The 22573-nt window shown below is 33.0% G+C and overlaps 1 protein-coding gene across 1 annotated transcript; it reads left to right on the top strand.

Moving 5' to 3' along the window:
• Positions 1 to 904: 904 nt before the first annotated feature.
• On the top strand, positions 905 to 16324 carry LOC106710001 (organic cation transporter protein). The gene is made up of 6 exons (XM_014501936.2): positions 905 to 1239; positions 9498 to 9714; positions 10931 to 11186; positions 12049 to 12687; positions 14946 to 15127; positions 16090 to 16324. The coding sequence occupies exons 1-6, from the start codon at positions 1067 to 1069 to the stop codon at positions 16252 to 16254; spliced, it is 1632 nt and encodes a 543-aa protein (XP_014357422.2). The 5' UTR covers positions 905 to 1066; the 3' UTR covers positions 16255 to 16324.
• The last annotated feature ends 6249 nt before the right edge of the window (positions 16325 to 22573 follow it).

Below are 22573 nucleotides of genomic sequence, written 5' to 3'. Positions count from 1 at the left end.
ATCTTCATAAAAATATTGAGTGCATTAGGAATATTATTTACTTAAATATCATTTCAGCGTTTATTATTTATAAATTAAATTTAAAGGGCATTTATTTTTTTAATCCTGTAGATCTTGATAGTGAAAGGACAAACAACATCGGTGCCTAGTAGGAGTTAGTTACAACGAATGTTACATATATTTTTTAGCCCGAAAGTACTCAGTAGGTAAAATCGGTAGGTAAGGTAAAGTAAAGGTCAAATGGGAATCTTAAGATTAAATTAGTGTCAATTGTCCGTGACAAAATTAAATGAGCCGTTCCTGTTCCTAATAAAGTATTTGCCTGAAAACAAGGTTGTCAATTTCATGTACGTACTTTATTTTTAAGAATACTAAAAACGATGATTTTAAATTATTAAAGCGATGTGCCAGGACCTTCCCAAATTGAAATCCGTAATATATATATGCACCCACCCCTTTGGTCTTCAAGTATGGGGTGTGTAAATACCTACAAGAGCAGTAGACGTACAAAATTGTTATCATATAATAAAATACAAAGTATAAATCGTTTTACTTTATCAGATGTCGACAGTATCTTGAAATGCATTATCACGAAAGAGAAATAAAAAATCACATTATCAAAACATCATTAAACAGACATAATCTTAGCTATTTAAAATTATATCCACGATACTACAACTACGACGGCATGATCGATCGATCTATTGTTATCTCGCTCTTCATCATACATTTAATTGACCTCTTAGAACTTCGTCCTTGTCTAGCAATCCGGAACAATACGACGCGTGTACGAGTCGCAGCTGGATGTTCTTGTTTATTTTTGTCTGTGGTTTCACGTGTGTTGCGTTCATGTCGTGTGAATACAAAAAAAATTAAATTAAAAAAATAATTTTGAAAATATTCTCATAATTAATCTGTGACATTTTTATCGCGCATGCGTCGACAAACGTCAAAAAGCTTAGTCGAAACAAGCGTCAAAATAACACGTGTTTGTAAAAACGTGCAAATGTTAACAAATGTTGTATTAATAATTAAGTTTTTGTAATATTAATTTATTTATTAAATAATGGCTAATGCCGTTAGTGCTAGTGAAACGATTGATCTCGATTCTATTTTAAAACAGCTCGGCGCTTTTGGAAAATATAACATTGTTAATTATGCTTTGTTATTATTCCCCATTTTTTTGGCGGGAATGTATGGATCTGTGTTTGTGTTCGAGGCTCCAGATATAAGTTACAGGTCAGTATTACTAATATCTATCTATAATTTAAATTATAGGAAAACAGGTTTTGCCAAAAGCTTTGCTATGGTCCGTGGCAAAAGCGTATTTTTATTTCAAGGTGATTAATTAAAATTAAAGATTGCATTTAAATCTATAATTTTATATATTCCGATTTCCATATATATTTTGTAATAATCGCCAATTATTTTAAGCCCAAAAATTACATAAATGCGTACCTATTTTACCTTCTTAAAGGTTATTCTTAGATTCACAGTATAATAGAGTCAGAGTAATACGCATGCGTAATTTTTTCACAACTCGTTAACTCTCCCTCAGGAGATCCCATTCTCCATTAATATTCTCGCTTAGGTTCTTTTGTGCCTTTGATTACACAAGTACTGAGAAAAGCAAATAATTGTATTACATGTTACCTAATTGGTGATCTATTTATTCTATATCTAATTTACAAATAAAATACATATGTATATCGATATCTATATATATAAAAGAAAGTCGTGTTAGTTACACTATTTATAACTCAAGAACGGCTGAATCGATTTGACTGAAAATTGGTGGGCAGATAGCTTAAAACCAGGAAAAGGACATAGGATAATTTTTACCCCGTTTTCTATTTTTTATTCCGCGCGGACGAAGTCGCGGGTAAAAGCTAGTACATTAATAGATGGGACATTACGAAACAAAGCGTACGCTCAAAAACTCTACTGGTAAAGTTTCAGGTGTCTAGTTTGAAACTTGTGACCAATGATTATGTGCAACTAGCTGTCGTCCGTGACTCTGTCCACACGGCATTAAAAAAAATGTTACAAGTAGACTATGTGGTAATTCAGACTATGTTCTACAACTGTACCAAATTTCATCAAGATCCGTTGAATTGTTCTAGAGATACCTTCTAACAAACATCCATCCATCTAAACATTTATAATATTAATGAGATTATGTCCAAAACATTTAAAGGAAAGTGCTCATAAAGTCCTCTCTATAGATACAGTCAAAACCGTTTATAGCGACATCGTTTAGAACAACATACCGGTTAAATTGACCAAAATCAAAGGTCCTGGCTGAATGTTATTACATATCTTTCCTATTAATACCTGTCACCGGTTGTTACAACTATCGGTTTTTACGACTCAATATGAGTAGTCCCTTCGATGTCGTTATAACAGATTTTGACTGTTGTATTATATTTGAACCTCTTTGGTACAGTTTTTAAATACATATTGTCTCTATATTCTTTTTTATGAGAGTGAGAGGAGTGGCAATATGTTTTGCACAAACAAGTTGTTCGACAGTGGAAATCCACAATAAGTTTCTTGAAATCGACACACCCATAACTTTAGTAGATGTTCAATATTTCCTAAGCAAAAATTATCCTAAAACTCTGGTCTATTTGTATAAATATGACTAATACCTACTTGTTTCACTTCTAATTCTTTTGTTATTCATCAATTTGTAATCTGTGCGAGCTAAATGAATAATTATGAACTATTCTCGTCAAAACCGGACGACAGGTCAGGAACTAGTGACTTGAAGATGCTTCCGCAAGTTGTCTAGGACGATTACCCAGATTGTTTTGTTCCTTCTACTCAGGGTTTTAGCGATATCTAGGAATAAGTAAACAGTAATATTCCGTATTCCGTATGATTTATAGTGGTAATAATGAAATTATAAAAAAAATACACATTAATCACCCGTAATATTATGAACAAGAGTTTTATTTTGCATTTCGATATTTTAGGTAATTATTGATATACTTGCATTTGACTGCGATTCCGTCCACTTAGAATTAAAAAAAAACCGGATGCATATACCATGCCTTCGAGACTATGTTCTACATCTGTGCCAAATTGCAATAAGATATGCGAACCGTCGCAGAGCTATCGTATAAATATGTAAAAATTAAATAAACGCATCTCACGAGAACCGTACATAATTTCGGGATCATAAATAGGTTATGTGTTCTTCTAGATTTTGTTCTACATCTGTGCCAAATTTCATAGAGATCCTTTAAGTATTTTTAGAGATACGTAGTAACAAATATCTATACATCCATCCAAACTTTCGCATTTATAATATTAGTATGTGCTAGATAGTATGAGATATGATTAGTATATATAATGCTGTGTAGTATTGTATGTACTTGTACCTCATATAAAAACTATTGAAGTAGTCGCGAGCGTATTCGACTTACATAACACATTGTATGATAATTGAACAAAAATATGTTCCATTCAATGCATCTCATCTCAATGAATAATATAAAAACAACACAAAAATTATCGGAATATCTAGAGTGCATTTTTATATGACTGCATAATATATTTGTATTTTTTTTGTTTGCTATGCTTATGTAATTAATATCCTTTCTGAAAATAAATAAAAAAAACTCAGTTCGATATGAATTTATAATTTATCAACGTTTAAATATTTAAATGTTGTGTATACCGTGGACTGCAAAACGAACGAACAAGTCCATTCTAGACCCACTAAAAATATCCACCAGATTATCCACTACATGCTACCGACGAGTTCTTGGATACTTTGGACATATTGCCCGGAGAAACCCCGATAACCTGGACAAATTGGTCGTGGTTGGAAAGATTGACGGTAAAAGGTCACGGGGTCGATCACCTACCCGATGGTCCGATCAAGTTCAAGATATATTGGGACTCAATATCACGACTGCCTTGAGACAAGCCGAAGACAGAACGGCGTGGAGGCAGCTGGTCGACGCATCTGTAAAGGCATATCAAGACGAGCACGACCTTCAGTAATGAAGTATACGAAGAAGAAGAAGAAAAATATTTAAAATTACTCTCCTGTAAAGTTGTGGTTTAAAAAATATCACGTTGTTCTTTTAAAGAGCCGATATGTTAACTAGTTAGTAATAACATTGAATAATGTTGGTTGTTTTCGAACTTCAAGTTTGCAAGCTGTAATCGTCGCAGCGAATCTAAACACAAACCTTGAACAATGCAACTGATAATGGACGTATGATTTATATGATTTGAGTTGAAGTAATATTAATAACAGCAGTTCGTAATAGTAAGCTGTAAATAAACGCAATAAAACGGAATAGCAATATTGATAGAGAACTTCTTAATATTACTGTGAGTTTACACTGTCTAAACACTAAAAAAAAACGGTCGTCGAACTCATCCTTTTTGAGAGAGCGGAGACAACAATACGTTTAAAACATCAGTAAGGAAGGAATAGCAAAAATATTTGTAATTAAGTTATACGCTATCATCATCAGCTATACATCCCCACTGAGGGGCTCGGAGACTACCCCAAGTTAGGGGTGACTAGGCCATAGACAACCACGCTGGCCTAGTGCGGGTTGGTTGACTTCACACATATCTTCAGATATTTCTTCTAATTTTTCAGATATGTGCAGGTTGCATCATGATGTTTTCCTTCACCGTAAGAACATCGGATAAATGTACATATGTAAATCGAGAATCGAAAAACACATTGGTACATGGCGGGATTCGAACCCAGGTGCTTAACCCCTGAGCCATCGACGCTCCCTGAGCCACAAACGTTCCTCTATATCTTTTACAATTTATGTACGTTGCTGGAAACAAATGGAACTGGGGGTTAGCAGGAATATTTATGACAATCGTCATTATGTCGTCATCGTCAATTATGTCAAGTGCCTGCCCGATAGGCCCTGCACAAATTTTGATACAAATCTTATCGATGACGATTCGAAATCGATTGTCACAAATATTCGTGCTAGGCCCTCAGTAAACTAAATGCAATTCTAGAAAATAGGATTTTTTAAACTACAGAAAATGCTAAGCTAGAAATTTCTGGAACAATTTTAGTCACGAACAATTTAAAAAACAAAGCGAGGCGAAAACGTGGATCGCATCATTAAATTTGGCATCGCCGGACGAGTCGACGCTTTTTTGGTAAGAAAGGAAATGCTTTCGTTCAACGTTTCCTTTCTTACTCAGAACAAAGGACTTTGCTAAGTTTCTTTTTGCGTGATAGTTTTGAGTCTATATTATTTTTTCGATTAATTATGAACTGGAAATTGAAATATCACCAATTTTCAGGTTTGAATGAGCATAGAACATTGAAATGAGATGTTTGATATATGAAGAACTAGCTGTCGAACTATAAAAAACGTAATAAATAGCCTATGTGTTCTTCCAGGCTATACTCTACATGTGTCCAAAATTTCATCAAGATCCATTGAGCCGTTCCGTAGATACCTTCAAACAAACATCCATCCATCTAAACATTCGCATTTATAATATTAGTAAGATAACACTAAAGTTGTCTGAACCGTACTTAAACTATCTCTCTAATTCTATGTTATGATTGTTATTCTTTATTAACATGCAAAATCTGGAATGACCCTTAAAATATATGTCCAAGGTCATACAACCGATGGTCAGTATAAACTAACTAAAATATACTACGTTAGGAATCGTTAATCTTATTAATATTATAAACTAGCTTTTACCCGCGACTTCGTCCGCGCGGAATAAAAAAAATGCACACAAGATAAAAAAGTTCCTATGTCCGTCTCCTAGTTCTAAGCTACCTCCCCATTAATTTTCAGAAAAATCAGTTCGACCGATCTTGAGTTATAAATAGTGTAACTAACACGAGTTTCTTTTATATATTAGGTCCTTACATATGAAATTGGCGTTTTTCGTACTGGCCACTTTAATCACGAATTTCTCCTCTTTGGTAAGGAATTCCAAATTCAAATTTGTACAGCTATAGACTCATGTATTTGTGGTTCGATGACCGTCATTCATTTGTTTTTTTTCTTCTGTTTTTTTCTGTTTGCGTCACTCATTTTACAAAATGGAAAACTTAAAATATCGCATTATTTACGAGTACGAGTTCCGCCGTGGCACTAGTGCTGCGGAAACGACTCGAAGGGTGAATGATGTGTATGGCGGTCGTGTTGCAAAAGAAAACACAGTTCGTTTTTGGTTCCAACGTTTTCGTTCTGGAAATTTCGATCTGCAGAACAAGCCCCGTGGACGGCCTGAGACTCAAGTTGATAATGAAGAGTTGAAGGCTATTGTGGAAGCGGATCCATCGCAAACCACGTCCGAGTTAGCTGCAGACTACGATGTTAGTGATAAAACTGTTTTAATTCACTTGAAGCAAATTGGGAAGATTAAAAAGCTTGAAAGGTGGGTACCTCACGAATTGACTGAAGCAAACCGGCAAACGCGCGTCGACTGTTGCGTTACATTACTAAACCGGCACAATAATGAAGGTATTTTAAACCGAATCATTACCTGTGATGAAAAATGGGTTCTTTACGATAATCGGAAGCGCTCAGCGCAATGGTTGGATCCTGGCCAGCCAGCCAAATCCTGCCCCAAGCGAAAATTAACCCCAAAAAAGTTACTTGTAAGCGTTTGGTGGACTAGTGCCGGTATTGTTCATTACAGTTTTCTCAAATCTGGCCAGACTATTACGGCTGATGTCTATTGTCAGCAATTGCAAACCATGATGGAAAAGCTAGCGGCTAAACAACCTAGGCTGGTCAATCGCTCCACGCCACTGCTGCTTCACGACAACGCTAGACCACACACTGCGCAACAGACGGCTACTAAATTAGAAGAGCTTCAATTGGAAAGTCTAAGACATCCTCCGTACTCCCCGGACCTTGCTCCAACAGATTACCATTTTTTTCGAAATTTGGATAACTTCTTGCAAGGGAAAAAATTCAACTCCGATGGGGCAGTCCAAATCGCCTTCAAAGATTTTATTGATTCCCGTCCGACTGGTTTTTTTTAGTAAAGGGATCAATGAACTACCTATGAGATGGCAAAAGTGCATAGAAAATAATGGTTCATACTTTGATTAATTAAATATATTATATTAAAAAATATTCGACTTTTTGTTACTCCCATACAAAACGCCAATTTCATATGTAAGGACCTAATATATAGATACGAATGTTTGGATGGATGTTTGTTTGAAGGCTCCAGAACGGCTAACCGAGTCTCGATGAAATTTATCATAAATGTAGAACATAGTCTGGAAGAACACATATGCTACTTTATGTTTTTTTTTATTCCGTGCCGATGGAGTCGCGGGCGACAGCTAGTCTGGTAATAAATACAAGAGCTATCAACACAATCATTATAACAAAATTAATATCAGCTCGACGCACGACCATGATTGATTGCCCGAGGATCAGACCCTTTGTAAGTGATAGCTTGTATGGTACAAGTTGCAAGATAATATTTCATTTTGAGTATACTGATTAACTACTCTATATTAAATGTGACCGATTGTGATAACTACAGTCAAAATCCTGTTCGAAATGTGCCTTTCCTTTTGCTCGCGGTATAACAACGGTTGAGCGGGCCATTCACACAGCTAATCTTGACTATAACGCAGTTAACACTTCTAATAGTCATTTAAAATACAGCTACAAGCCAAAATTGCTAACGGTGTTTGTGATTTAGGTGAAATGACTGTACAAAGAAGATTCCAGTTCCTAGGAAGTTAAGAAAGAAGTGACTCTACTAAATACGCGATCGCTTTTAAATTGTTTAGTTCAATTCTGAATTACATGCTATCGATCTTTAATGAAGTATCTCTCGAACGTATCTGAATATTGAAAATGATATTTATTAATCACTAGCTTTTGCCCGCGACTCTGTTCCCGCGAAATTAAAAAAAAATGAAATTAAAAAAAAATTAAAAAGTATCCTATGTCCATTTCCTGGTTCTAAGCTACCTGCCCACCAATTTTCAGTAAAATCGATTCAGCCGTTCTTGAGTTATAAATAGTGTAACTAACACGACTTTCTTTTATATATATACTAGCTTGTACCCGCGACTCTGTCCGCGCGGAATAAAAAATAGAAAACGGGGTAAATGATCCTATGTCCGTTTCCAGGTTCTAAGCTACCTGCCCACCAATTTTCAGTCAAATCGATTCAGCCGTTCTTGAGTTATAAATAGTGTAACTAACACGACTTTCTTTTATATATATAGATATATATAGATATAGATTATACTCTAAATAAATTATGACCAGTGATTTGTTTCTGTGGCATATTGATTGAAATTGATTGGATTTATATTTTTTTCTCGTACTTGTGTCATTTTAATGATATAAACGCATTTTCTTCACAATTATCTTTATTTAATTATTATTTCTAATCATTTAAGTTTATTTTATTTATGTAATATTAATAACAATAACTCAGAGACAGTCATTCCTCAGTCATGATGTTTGGTACATATTTACTCATCAACGAGATGACACATTTACTGCATTTATATGTTCCCATCAAGTATATAAGCTGTGATAATAATATACATAATAAGAATGCATCGTCTTGTGTAATATTAATTTACTAGCATAACCGTTATAACAATAGAAACAAGGAAAGTAATTCACAAAAATATATAAAGAAAAAGATTATAATATCTTACTTCTTACTAATATTGTAAGTGCGAATGTTTAGAGGGATGGATGTTTTTAAGAAGGTATCTCCAGAACGACTCAATGAATTTGGATGAAATTTGACATGTATATAGAACATAGTCTGGAAGAATACATAGGCGTGCGGACGAAGTCGCGGGCGACAGCTTGTCCTAGATAATTATAATAATTTAAAACACTTATTTTGTAAACAAAAAGATTTATTATTAGAATCGAATTAGTTATGTATATTTTCCCACTTTGTATACGTGAATTCTACCAAGAAATAAAATATTGAAACAAGTAAAGTCACAGCGTGCATTCGATGAATTTGTTTCAGGAAGTGGAACTAAATTTTGTTAAATATTTACATTTGTGGAGCAAAAGTTGCAACGTTGTACCAAATAAACCCGCAAGACGAATTCGTTGAATTATTAATAAACAAACGAACAGACAAACATTCCGTCGTTTAACTAATTCGCATAATCAAATTGTGAATATAAACATTAGACAAGATTTTCACCGAATTTATTTTCGATGTTTACTAAATTGATTTTTTCTTTGAATGAGCGAAAGACCTCTTTTCTTTACAGTTTTCTTATAGACAACAAAAAAATCCTTCCCATGTTACCTATTGCAAAATAAAAACCTAAGAAAAAGCAAATTAATTTCTCCACGAGCGAAAAAGATTACAAACGCGCAAATACTTTAACTTCACGCCTGTGTCTTAACTCTCTTCTCTGTAGTGCATCGGTCGTATGGCCTATTTATGCAATAACTAATGCTTCTGCGGATTCTACAACTGTTAAATGAGTTACAATTGTTTTGTTACAGATGCGAAATCAGCCAATGTGAAGGTACCAATGAAAGTTTTTGGGTAGAACACGCGATACCTAGAGATAAAAACGAATTATCAAAATGCAAGCAGTACCAATTTATTGGAAACTACAGTCAAAGTAATAGAACGTGCAGTGAACCAGATTTCAATAAAGCTGTTATAGAACAATGTGAAAAATATGTATATAGTGATGAAGATTCAGCTGTGAAGGATGTAAGTTGCGAGATATAAGGAACCAAGGATTTGGTTTTGATAGTACACAAATATGTAAAAGTTGCGTAACTAACAAGAGTGGCGCATCAAACCAATCCACTTTTCAAGGTCCCTCGTTACCTCCCTTTAGTATAGGACTTAGAGCTCCTGCTCCCTTTTCACCTCATTTCTCCAGCGATATCTGGAATGTTCCAGGTATGCAGTGTAAAGTTCCACAACTAATGGTTTAAAAACTTGGAAGAATGCATATCAAATATCGGCCAAACTTTTTATATTACAATAGCTTTATTGTACTATTTATTTAAACTATCACGCCATTTACGATAGTACAAATAAGTTAGAAGTTTATCGGTCATTTTGATAAATATATCTCTATCCTGCTGCTAACTATCTCGACCAGGGATTAGGCGTCGATATTTGCTAGATAACGTACCCAAAAATAATCATCACACTATCGCTATTAGTTCATTTTTTATTATTATATACTCTAATCACTTTGTATCTTGCTTTCATTAAATTGTATCTCATTCTACTTGGTTAGGAAAACGGTTATGATTTTATTTTACTCAAATTCTTGAAGCTGAAAAAGGGCTAGAAGAAAAGTATCAAAAATAATTATTAACCACCGACCAAGAACTCGCAGTAAACATAATGTGGTCCTAACTTTTTAAAAATTCATTGTAATATACGAGGTAAAAGAGAGGGGGTGAAGGAAGAATTACATTCTATTTCATTCTTGACTCACCCACCGCCGAGTACACACGTGTGGCGCGTGTGCGACGAATGATGGTCCGTGCTAGAGGCGTGGTGATAGCTTATCTTGAGGAATGTGGGTTGGTAGGCCGAGCCACGATACTTTAGACAGTGTCGCAATTTTTAACTGCCAAGATAAAGTAACAACAATAAAGATATTACCATTAGTTTTCTAAAGCTTTGTGTTTGTTCTAGTTTTTGTATTAATAAGGTTTATTTATTTTATTAAACAAGATTATACTCGTGTGATTATTTTTAACACGACTAAGTCTTTCCTCGTATAAGCGAAAAATTGACTAGGCTTCTTTGTCTTAACTAAAGTTTTTTTAATCACTCAACTCACACACAAGCAGCGTTGATAATAAATAGGCCACGAATGGTTTATATCATTAGAATTTCTTTTTCCTTATTACCATGTTAATAGCCAAAATGCTATTAATAACTGATATCACTCTTGTTTTAGTTCAACCTCGGTTGTCAGAATTGGAAGAGAACGTTAATAGGTACAATACACAACTCCGGTCTTTTCCTTTCCCTGCCATTGACGGGGATAATTTCTGACAGATACGGAAGAAAGGTCGCCCTATCGATAGCTTGTTTGATGAATGGCATCTTTGGCTTCATCAGATCTTTCTCAACCAGTTACATTATGATGCTTATCTTCGAATTTCTTGAAGCGGGTTTAGGAGCAGGGGCTTATAGTACAGCGTTTGTATTAGGTAAGTTCTTTAATAGCTTTCAGAATGTTATCCAGAAATTTTCTTGCAAGTCTAGTTAAAATTAAACTGTTTAATACAACGTTTCCAGAATAGCTATTAGATATATTATATAATGCAGGTATTCTATGGTACTTTTATAGTTGATGTAACATTTTTTCTGGGCGTGGATTTTCAACAAACCATCCGTATTAGACCAGAAGTCATCAGACATTTTGAAAATCTTATATTCCAATCCATTTCAACTGAAACTTGAATAGATTGGTAGGACAGTATTACATGTATCTGACATTAATTACATTAATATAGAGAGCATAATTATAACAGAAAGCGTATAACATTTACAACCAATGTAGGTGTCAAACACAGAGGACTGCCCAATCTGTGCTGGTGTTTACCTGTTTCTCTGCGACCCAAATCTTTTCTCTAATTACGTCGCAAAACAAAGGGACCCCATTCATTATCCCAGCGTCAAAGTAATTGCTAGTGTTTATTCAGGTCCCTTATCCTTAAAGTTCCGAAAATTTTTCGGTACTTCTTTTTATGAAATTAATTGTTTAATTTCGGAGTTAATTAAAAACTTTAAAAGATTGTTACCTACAAAAATAACCTTTTTTAAGAAAAAAAAAAGGGTTATTTCATTTATAATTAGCTGTAAAAAGTTATAAATAGTCCTTTCTAGATAAAATATTCCAAGAATATATTTGTAATTATTTTTTATATAGTGGCTATTGCCTTATCTTCTAATCGATACTGAATTGCCATGAAGTGAAAAATTAGTTTTCTAATAGGAACTATTGAGGCACAGATTGAGGAATATATATATATTAATATTAAGATTACCAACTGTTTTTGTTTATTCTAGCGATGGAACTTGTTGGACCGAAGGGAAGAGTATTTGGTAATACTCTAATAAACGCTGTTTACGTTCTTGGTTTAATGTCCCTATCTGGTCTATCCTGGTGGTTGCAAGACTGGAGACTGCAAATCCGTGTAATTTACGCTCCAGCTTTTCTGGGATTCACATATTTATGGATTTTAAATGAAAGTGTTAGATGGTTATTAAGTAAAGGTCGGCAAAACGAAGCTGTAGATATACTAAAGAAAGCAATGAAAATGAACAAAGTTGATTTATCCGATGATGTTTTATTACCACTATCAGAATTAGGGAATGCAGAAGATACAAAGAGTAAAGAAGTAACGCCAAAGGAAGAAGAAAAATCGTCTTTCAGTCGTGCGTTAAAATCTAATATTATTAGAAAAAGAGTGTTAGTGTGTTCGTTTTTATGGATTACCTGTACGTTTGTGTATTATGGTTTATCAATAAATTCAGTGTCTTTAGCCGGTAATAAGTATTTAAACTTTATGTTAGTCGCATTCGTTGAGATTCCTGCGAACTTTGCGTGTTTGCTTGTGTTGGACAGATTTGGTAGGAAACGGACTTTGATTACTACTTATGTGTTGAGTGCCTGCCTCTGCATCAGTCTTTCTTTAATTCCTAAAGGTGAGTACATTTATTCTAATAAAAATTTAAACAAAATATACGAATGGCTTGAGATGAACAAACTAGAGAATGTCAATCGAATAACACCTCATACATTATTGTTGGTTCAGTTGTTTAACACGGTCACAATGGAATTTACATGCAAACGCAAGAAAACATTGCCCTTCTAAGTCACAAGAAAAACTCACAGTAAAAAGAAAAACTACTTTCACTATAAACTGTTACAAAATTATCCTATTTATCTTTTCTTCAATTTCTATTAACGTATGTTGAAGTAAAAGCTTCACATTTATCAAGATATGAACTAATAGATAACGAGTAATTATTGCTATGTTATTAAATGATTATCAATTTATCCTCGACTCTTTTTCCTTGATCATTATTATCAATTTAAACAATAAACATTTCTAACAAGTCCACCTAATGGATGACTTGAAAAATAAATGCATTAACTTTCATGTAAAAATTACAACAGATTATTTTTACTTCACTAATAATTACCATTCCAAGTAAGCTTATGCTAGGTTATGGTATACGGAAAAAGTCTAATGCCAGGATTTCGAACCCATGACCACGTGATCGTAAATCCATACCCTTAACTGTTATTAGAGCTATATTACCTGTCCCCAATACAAAAATATACTATAGTACATTTTTGATAAATACAAATCCTTTCAAACAAATTTAAAATACAATAAAAAGCCACAAAGTATACCAAAGTACCGGAACACATTTAACTTCAAACCATCTGTTTATATTGAGCTTGTTTAAAATTGCATGTTTACCTCGTACCCTAACATTGAAAGTTCCAACTTGTTTGCCAAACAATATAAAGATTAATTCTAACCACATTGATCCCAATTTGTCGACACCTTAACTTGCGTGATAATAATTTTACAGGACACATGTTTGCTTTGTGATCGTTGTTTTGCAAACAGAATTAATGAAACGTTCAATTTGAATCGGCTTATTGACAACCCTAATTGATGAAGTTTATATTTTTGACGTGGCAATTGCATTTATCTTAATTAATCTTGCATTAATCTATCCCTGTCTCTGTTTGTCTACCAACCCGCATTGAGCTAGCGTGGTTGACTATGGCCCAATCGCCCCTAACTTAGGGATCCGAGACCCTCAGTGAAGATGTATGATGAACTGATTATGATGAATCTGTCTCTTAGTAATAATTCTGAGACTTTCTCCCTTTCTCTCTATCTTATGTCTCAATCTTCCGTAAAAGTTATGAAAAAAATTTAGATCTCGCTATGAAATTGTAAGACCAGATTCAGTAGACTTATAAAATCTTAACTCAACTGAATCTGTTTTTGAAACTAGATAACATAGGTATAATAACCACGATTTCTGACGTACGTCTCTCATTAGAAAACATTAAATGAATAAATGGATGAAGGGGCATCGATTTTAAAATTGACTCAGCACCGTCCGATGCAGTTTACTTACAACATCGCTCAACGCAGAATACGAGTTCATGTATTTTTAAATTAATGTTTGTTTAGTTGTTACTAAAACTAACAAAGAATAACTCACAATGTGTGTGCTAAACACATATTTTCCTGATGCAGAAGTAATTAACAAGAAAGCAAGTCAACAGAACAATTTAGATTTGACTCTCATTGGACCCACCACAAACACACACACACACACATAAATCTCACAAAGAAATGTTAAAATTAAAAATTGTTTACTCTTTATGTTAAAATGTAAATCGAACCTGCTATGTACACTGGAAGATCGAGGCATTCCCTACACAAGTGTCTCCTGACTACTTTTTGGGAAGCCCCGGCAACTTAATTGTAAAGATTTACTTGAAATAAATACATTTTTTTAAGTCAACATTCTAACTAATAAGGACACCTATGACATTCTCAGGTAGAATTGAAAAACACCTTAACCCTCAGTGCAGTTAAAGTTCTACAGGGTGTTACAATATAACGAAAACATATACCCAAGTGGACATAATAGACTATACTTTAACATGACCACCACTACTTTAAATCATTACTATGTTTAAAATAGACTTACATCCGCTTAAAGTCCCATACACATTATATTCCTGATCAAGGATAGGCTGTACTACTTTTTCATACATTTCTATCAGCCATCATATCTGAGTTCACGTCCTTCTTACAACTATCCACTTTCTAAAAAAAAAACTTGTCTTCCTTTACCTTTGTACCCTTACTATTATTATGTTTCTATCAGCCCCAAAAAATAATGCTTTCATGTTTTGTCTTTAGATCAGAAATGGTTGCCTCTCATTATCTACTTGTCTGGGAAGTTCTCCATCACGATAGCGTACAGCTCCGTGTACATCTACGTGTCAGAAGTGTTTCCAACTAACGTGCGGCAATCGTTACTGGCGGTTTGCTCCGCGTTGGGTCGCGTCGGCTCCACGTTGGCACCTCTCACACCTCTACTGGTAAGATTTTTGTTACCTCTAACTATATTATTGTTACCTTTTACCTATAATCAAACATCCTGTGTAAGTAATAACTTGCTGTTGCCCGCATTTAGATATGTGGTTTTAAAAAGTGAGTTTTTATTTCGATGCTGAGTTATTATATGAAAAGCAAAAGGAATAAATCTCTAGGGAATGTACGTATTTCGGGGATAAAAGGTAGTCGTTGCGCTATACTAAACCATGGTCTATGTCTATGCCAAAATTTGTTCACGTCCGTTAAGTCATTTTGTAGTTTTGTGGTAACAAACATTTATAATTTTGTTATATTTTATTCAAAAAATTAAGTAAGCAAATATTGAAGTTCGCAGAAATATTAGATCAACTCTATTAATAAATTGGATTAAGAAACTGGACTGGCCAACCTAACTGATTGGATTTCTCAGATAGTTTGGGCATAAATAATTTTCATCTCTGAAAACTAGTTTCATACGTATTTGAATGTAGAATGTTGAAAAACTTTTTTACTAATACCTAAAAAACCATAATCAACCTTAACATACTTTTTAATTACTTTTCGTATGATTACATTTTTAACTGGCCAGTTATAAATAACGTTTTTTTTTTGTAATTTTATAAGCTTGTTCCTAACTCGACCGCCATGATTTATGGCGGCTTATGAATAAACATTTTTAATCAGATGCAAAGCCTTTGTTTGCTCCTTTTAAATAAATTTAGAATTACGTTGTTGAAGATTAAAAATATTAACAAAAATATTAGCTGCTGTCTTGAATTTAACATTTTTTTTAACAAGAAAAATAATTGTAACACTATTACAAAACTAAGCTAAAGAAAGTTTCGAATTCGTCTAAATTATTTCAGATATTTTAAAATAAAAAAAAATCTAGACAGATTTTTTTTTATGATTTTTTATGTCAAAGGCAACGTGGTTTTCAAGCTATAATAACGTTTTTTTAAATCAGGCGTTGTACTATGACAATCTGCCAGCGATATTCTTCGGCAGTATGACTCTAGTGGCCAGTGCGCTTGTTTTCACTCTGCCAGAGACAATCAACGTGCCTCTGCCTGACACCGTTGAAGAGGCAGAGAAATTATCAAGAAGAAAAGACGTAAAAGATAACGCGTAATCATTCCACAAAAAAACACTCAATGTAATAAATCCAAAGAATACATAATTGTATTATTTTTTAAATCTTTTACATTTGCCTTATAGAGGCAAGTTCACTTTTAAATGTGCCAAAAACTATGCGCAATCTGAACCTTTGGAACTGCACTGTTAGTCAAAGATTAGTCATGTCAATTAAATTGTGCTTAAACCCTCAGCCTCTTAGAGACAAAAAGTCATTGTTTACAAAAAAAAACTACTAGCAAAGGAACAGAACAAATTCAGGAATAAAACACGAAAACATTCCTAAAATATAAATTAATTTATTTATTTAAATGTTATTTGTATGTATATTTTTTGACAAGTTATAAGACACATTTTATGCAATAGTACTAAAAAAAAAAACGGGATAATGAAAATGTAACCTCTACTACTGTCACTAAAATATCTTGAATCCTAGTATAACTAAAATAATAGACTCTAATTTCTTCAACAGATATTTTTTTACTTTTTTTTTTATTTGAATTAATAGTTATCAAGGTTAACTTATTAATCGCTCGTACAAAAACTAAATAAATAGTATTTAGGTTGTAATATATAAGGTTTTATATGATATTTTTTAAATGTTTTTTTATGTATTTTAAAGTGGTGTAAAACTTTTTAATATTTATTTAATTATTTGTGTAATTTTTCATGTAAACTTTATATTTCTAATTTTATATTATCTTGTAAATGTGTGCTTGTAATTCATATCTCGATGTTTAAAATCTCGATCGACTTGCAATTATTTCTAATTTCGAGTTTCAGTGGTAAAGATCAAAAATCCAAATTAATCTTGATTTCAGATTGTAAATAAAAAATCTTATACCTTGTCTTATTAAAAACCTCGACTAAAATAATATGTTTAGTTTTTTTTACTATTTCGTTTATTCTGCTAAAGTAAAAGGTTATCTAATCATATGTATGAAAACACGGGCACAATTTATCTCTATTTCAGAATATAAATCTTTTTGATTTAATATATTTGCACAAAATGTTACAATTTATGTTCTCTAGTATAAGTATTTCGAAATTTTCAAAACTTTATTCAATAAATGTTTTTACATTTTATAAGCTGTGTTTCAATTTAATTTCCCTCAGTACGTAAATTATGAATATATTATAAAATATTTCAAAGGCCAAAAGGAAGAAAATGGATGTAATTAATTAGCGTTAAAATATTACTGTGAATGTTTAATAGACACCTGGCAATTAATAATAGCAACGAGTTGTAAGAAATCATTTTGAAATATTCTAAAACGAAAGGTTGAATCTAAATAATGTATTATCTTCTATTTTACATATTATGTTGTTTAAAGATTTAATTTCTTTAGAAATAACATTTTTTACGGTTTAATAACACAAATGACATTATTATTGAACTACTAATAGCTAATATTGTTTCCAATTTTATAGCAGCAGGTTGTATAGCGGAGTTAGTGTAATTACTTGTAGTTGTTGCAGTGTACATAAGTACAAACAACTTGCTTACTGCCGCTGATTAATATTTGCGCACAAACAGAACTCTACAAACATTTATCAATCAAACCAATAAAATATTTTCTTATGTGTAAATATATATATTGACTACAAATATTCAAAATGGATGTTTTAATAAACCAGAAACAGAAGTTGTGAAATGGCAGACGCATATTTTATAACCTAAAAAAAATAAAATAAAAAAAAATATTTTATAACCTAATAAAAACTTATTTAAACAATAATCTTGAAATGTATTTAAAATTATTAGGAAAATAAAACTAATTTTGATACTATTGAAAGACTAAAGCAGCTGCGGTATTGTTTGCAGTGACGTCATAAATCTTTTCGACGGGCGACAAGCTGCTGTGCGCCGCCATTTCTTATTGCAGCTGTCAAAAAGAAGCGGGAACAGCTGTCCGGCTTCTGAATTGCATCACATCTGTTAGGACAAAGGCTCGCGTTACCATGCGGCTACACATAAACAAACATATTAACAAATAAAATATTTTTCAAATTAATTTTTCTATACAGCAAATTTGGCTGATCAATAACTCTTCTGTCTTTTTTCATTTATTTGATCTTGTGGTTGATGAAGTATATAAAAGATGAGCTAAATATTTATTATAGAAGATTGAGGTAGTAAGTGCCAAGGTCCTGACATTAATAACCCCCAGCTAACAAGGTTGGATGCGAGCCAACGGATTTCCTATGTTAAATTTTCTTAAAGGAAATTTAACGCCAATTAGGTATATCTACCTATGCTTGTCTTAATTACATTATTACATTATTTGGTACTTTAATGTACAAGGGCGTTGCCGTTGCGTCGCCGATCATGGCTTGCCGTTGCTCAAGGTGGAGGGGGGTTAATAGTAAAAATCCCTTTTTTATTCTAAAGAGAATGCTTATCGATTTGGACCACATGGTACATTTTTGTAATGGAGAAATGACAAGACGTTTTTCAGTTATCTATGTAGGATTGTAAGCACCTTTAAGTTTCGAAATAGTTTTTTTATATCTTTTTTACCAATGGGAGGCAGTTATATAAATGGTCGAAACAAACCAAAACTTCAGTTCGTCAATGGAGAAAATGACGAAACCCTAACCTAAAAACTATCATAAGAATTAGTATAAAATTGAAGTACACTCATACAAAGTAAATGATTTCCTATATCTCTTTAGTAGAGTAAACGTTGAACTTGACCCAGTGGCTCAGATCTCATAAATATCGAGGATATCGTGCGTCTCCGCTTGCTGCGGAGTGAGAGAGGCAAAAATTTTTACACCATCCTGATGTAGGTTGCGGATGTTATGAGATTTATTTTTGACGTTTAACATGGATCTTACACGAAAGAAAAACGGATGGTATAATACTATAAAAATTAAATCCTTTTGTATAGGTACTTATAAACTTCCAGCTGTATATCAAATTGCTTCAGATGACTGCTGTCTGGACCTTGTGATCAAATGTACTTCTAATGTATAAGAATAACTCTAAAATTGTGGAACACAAGAATATACTCACAATCGGGAGGGTGTACTCTCTGATGGAAAACCAAAAAAAACTAGCTGTCCCCCGAGACTTAAACCGCGCGGAATTAAAAGAAAAATTTAGAGGGTAGTCTATTGGTTCTTCTAGGCCATGTTCTACATCTGGCGAGATCCTTGCAGCCGTTCTGGAAATACCTTATAACAAACATCCATCCAAGCATTCACATTTATTATTATTAGTAATTATTATTATTAGTAATTATTATTATTAGTAATTAGTAAATTAGTAAGTTTACTATGAGTATTTCGTAAATTGGAAAATTGCGTTTAAAAAGTGGTTAGAAATTTGTAAGTTTTCCTGTTATCTGATTCTTTTGAAAAGAAAAATTAAATAAAATTATTTTGTCCTAATAAGTATTCCCGTTTCGGCCATTCATTTCAATGATTTTGACGTTAAAACAATTCTTAATGCTTTCGATGTGTCTCTCGAGACATGAATCTTAGGTCACACAAAAAGCTTTATCCACTAAAGTATAATTAAATTAACTTTTTGACTCATTACCGTAAACGTCTCGAAGTTTGTTGAAAATACAGAGGTGTACTTCAGTAGGAGAAATGCCCGTGAGAGTACTAAAGCTGTTTTCTTCAAAACCTTGTGTAGATTATACGAAATATAATAAAATTCAAAGCCATTCACTCAATACTATTATGTTACCAATAATGATATTAAAAACGTCGCAATTCACCTAAAATAATGTGCACAATGCAAACATCAAGAAGACTACCTCGATCAGCCGTTCACTACTTAGAGATTAGACTAGGGCGGAGAGCAGAGCAGATTTGAACTTTACACAATTGAAACAAGATTTAATTTTACTTGGCGCATTTTTTTATCAAGAGTAATGATGTGAACAGTAAAATTAAATCTTGTATGAATCGTTTTAAGCTCAATTTTACTTACGATAAAAATCTGTTCTGCTCTTCATCCCCGTCTATGTGAACGGACCCTTACGCCACAGGTTTTAGTTTGCCTAGTCAGATTAAAGTGACCAAGCCTCACAAGTGGTCTGTGATGTACAATTTATTGCTGTTTATCTCAACATTAAGTACTCACCCGATGATACGTGACTATGCATATTAAATAAAACTAATAAATTTGAAAGCTGTTTATATTTATTTTTATTGCCATATAAATATCCATTGTTTTTCCTAAGAGATTTAATTGAGAAAAATAACATAATGTATTTAAGTCATGGTTAAATCAATACATTCCGTAACTGTAGTCATGTCCCCAGTTAAATAAATTTAATTCTCAACTAACGGTCGCTCGCGACTTCATCAGTGCTAAATAATTAGAGACAAAAATTAAAAAAATGGATTTTCCTTATCTGTGTCATCCTTATATTCGCGAAATTTGTTTTTTTTTCACTATATACAGACATACCAACCCGCACTATGCCAGCGTGGTTGACTATGACCTAATCACCCTTAACTTAGGGTAGGTTCCGAGCCCCTCAGTAGGGACTATAGTCAGGTGCTGATGATGATAAAGACAGACCAATTTTTATTCCCTGTATTGATAAATTGTTTTTTTACAACTACAATTTTTATTATTTAATCCATTTTTTTTTCTTTATTTCGAACAACATATTTGGTTAGTAAATTACAAAAACTAGAAACTTAGATGACTAGTGTTAGTAGAAATAGTGCTAGTGGAAAACATATATTTATGTGTGTATTTAGAAGACATCCCTTGCGGAATCATAGTCCGCACGAGATGTCTCAGCACAAGCGCCTTTGGGTCGCTAGCTATTGCTATAAATTTTCTTGCATTAAATTACTTTGCTATATTTTTTATGTTTAAAATACTTTAATGCTGCATTTGCAATGTTTTTGAAATAGAACAAAGAACGAATAGAGAGACGAGTAAAAATATACTCGCCGAAAAAACACAACTGGCTTAAAATGCAATATATTCCCATGTGGCGTGTGTACGGCACTGTACCGCGGACTCTAATTGTTTTTGACTCTACAGCACTGTACAATAGAATAAAGAGTATTGTCAAGTTTTTTTAATGTCTTTTGTCTTACCTAGATATTAGCGGTATTGAAAACACCCTAAATCGATAAGCTTTAAATTGTATGTATATAAATGCAGAGAGCGTCTGTGGCTCAGGGGTTAAGCACTTGACTTGCAATCTGCAGGTCCTGGGTTCGAATCCCGCCATGTACCAATGTGTTTTTCGATTTACATATGTACATTTATCAGACGTTCTTACAGTGAAGGAAAACATCGTGATGCTGCACATATCTAAGAAATTCAAAGATATGTGTAAACCAACCCGCACTTGGCCAGCGTGGTTGACTATGGCCTAGTCACCCCTAACTTGCGGTAGGCTCCGAGCCCCTCGGTGGGGACATATAGTGAGCTGATGATGATGATGATGATGATGATATAAATGCAGAAGATATAATTCTGTAGTGAGTGGTCTCTGTCTATCTCTTTATGTTACGGGCGCCAATAGAGATCTTATTGAAGTTAAATAATCTTACTAATATTATAAATGCCAACTAGATGGATGTTTGAAGGTATCTACGGAGCGGCTGCATGGATCTTGATGAAATTTGGCATAGATGCAGAACACAGGCAACTAATTCACTTTTTTTATTCGCGGTCTTTAATTAGTAAAAAATATTCCAGTCGTTTTCAGCTTGCGTATGTTATAAAGAAAAAAAAACACAGTCAATTCAATAGTTTATTTGGAAAAAAATGTGAAAATAACAATGCATTCACTTGTACTAATTGAAACAAAACGCTTAAAGTACAGATACGCACAAAAATGCATATCATAGTAGATTAAAAAAAAAATCTACTTTTGATATATGGTCCCATGGAAAAAAGAACTTAGATACTAGAATACTGTTTATTCTGTGCATTTATAATTTTTTTTTTTTTTCAGAAATACAAATACGTTTTGTCATCACCTAAAAGTAAACTTGTGAGTGTATTTATCATAAATATATATTTTTTTTTAATTAAAAATAGCTTTTATGTATTTTTGAATTTGAAATTCGAACATTAATTTTGACAGTTTAATTTTTTTACAAAATCAAATTGGTAAAGCACAGCCAGAGCACTAAAGTACAAAGAGAAGACAAAACTCATTTACTGCGGGATTCCAATGTATCACATAAATAGCGTTAAGTCAATGTAATTTCACACTAATACAAACAGCTTTTAAGACACTATATTATTTAACTTTTATCACTGTCTTAATTCGTTTAATTTTTAAATAAAATGTATCATTGTTTTTTTTTATATCATAAGGTAG

Source organism: Papilio machaon, chromosome 20 (genome assembly GCF_912999745.1).
Source record: "Papilio machaon chromosome 20, ilPapMach1.1, whole genome shotgun sequence".
NCBI classification, from domain to species: domain Eukaryota; kingdom Metazoa; phylum Arthropoda; class Insecta; order Lepidoptera; family Papilionidae; genus Papilio; species Papilio machaon.
This window is presented reverse-complemented; position numbering and strand designations above follow the sequence as displayed.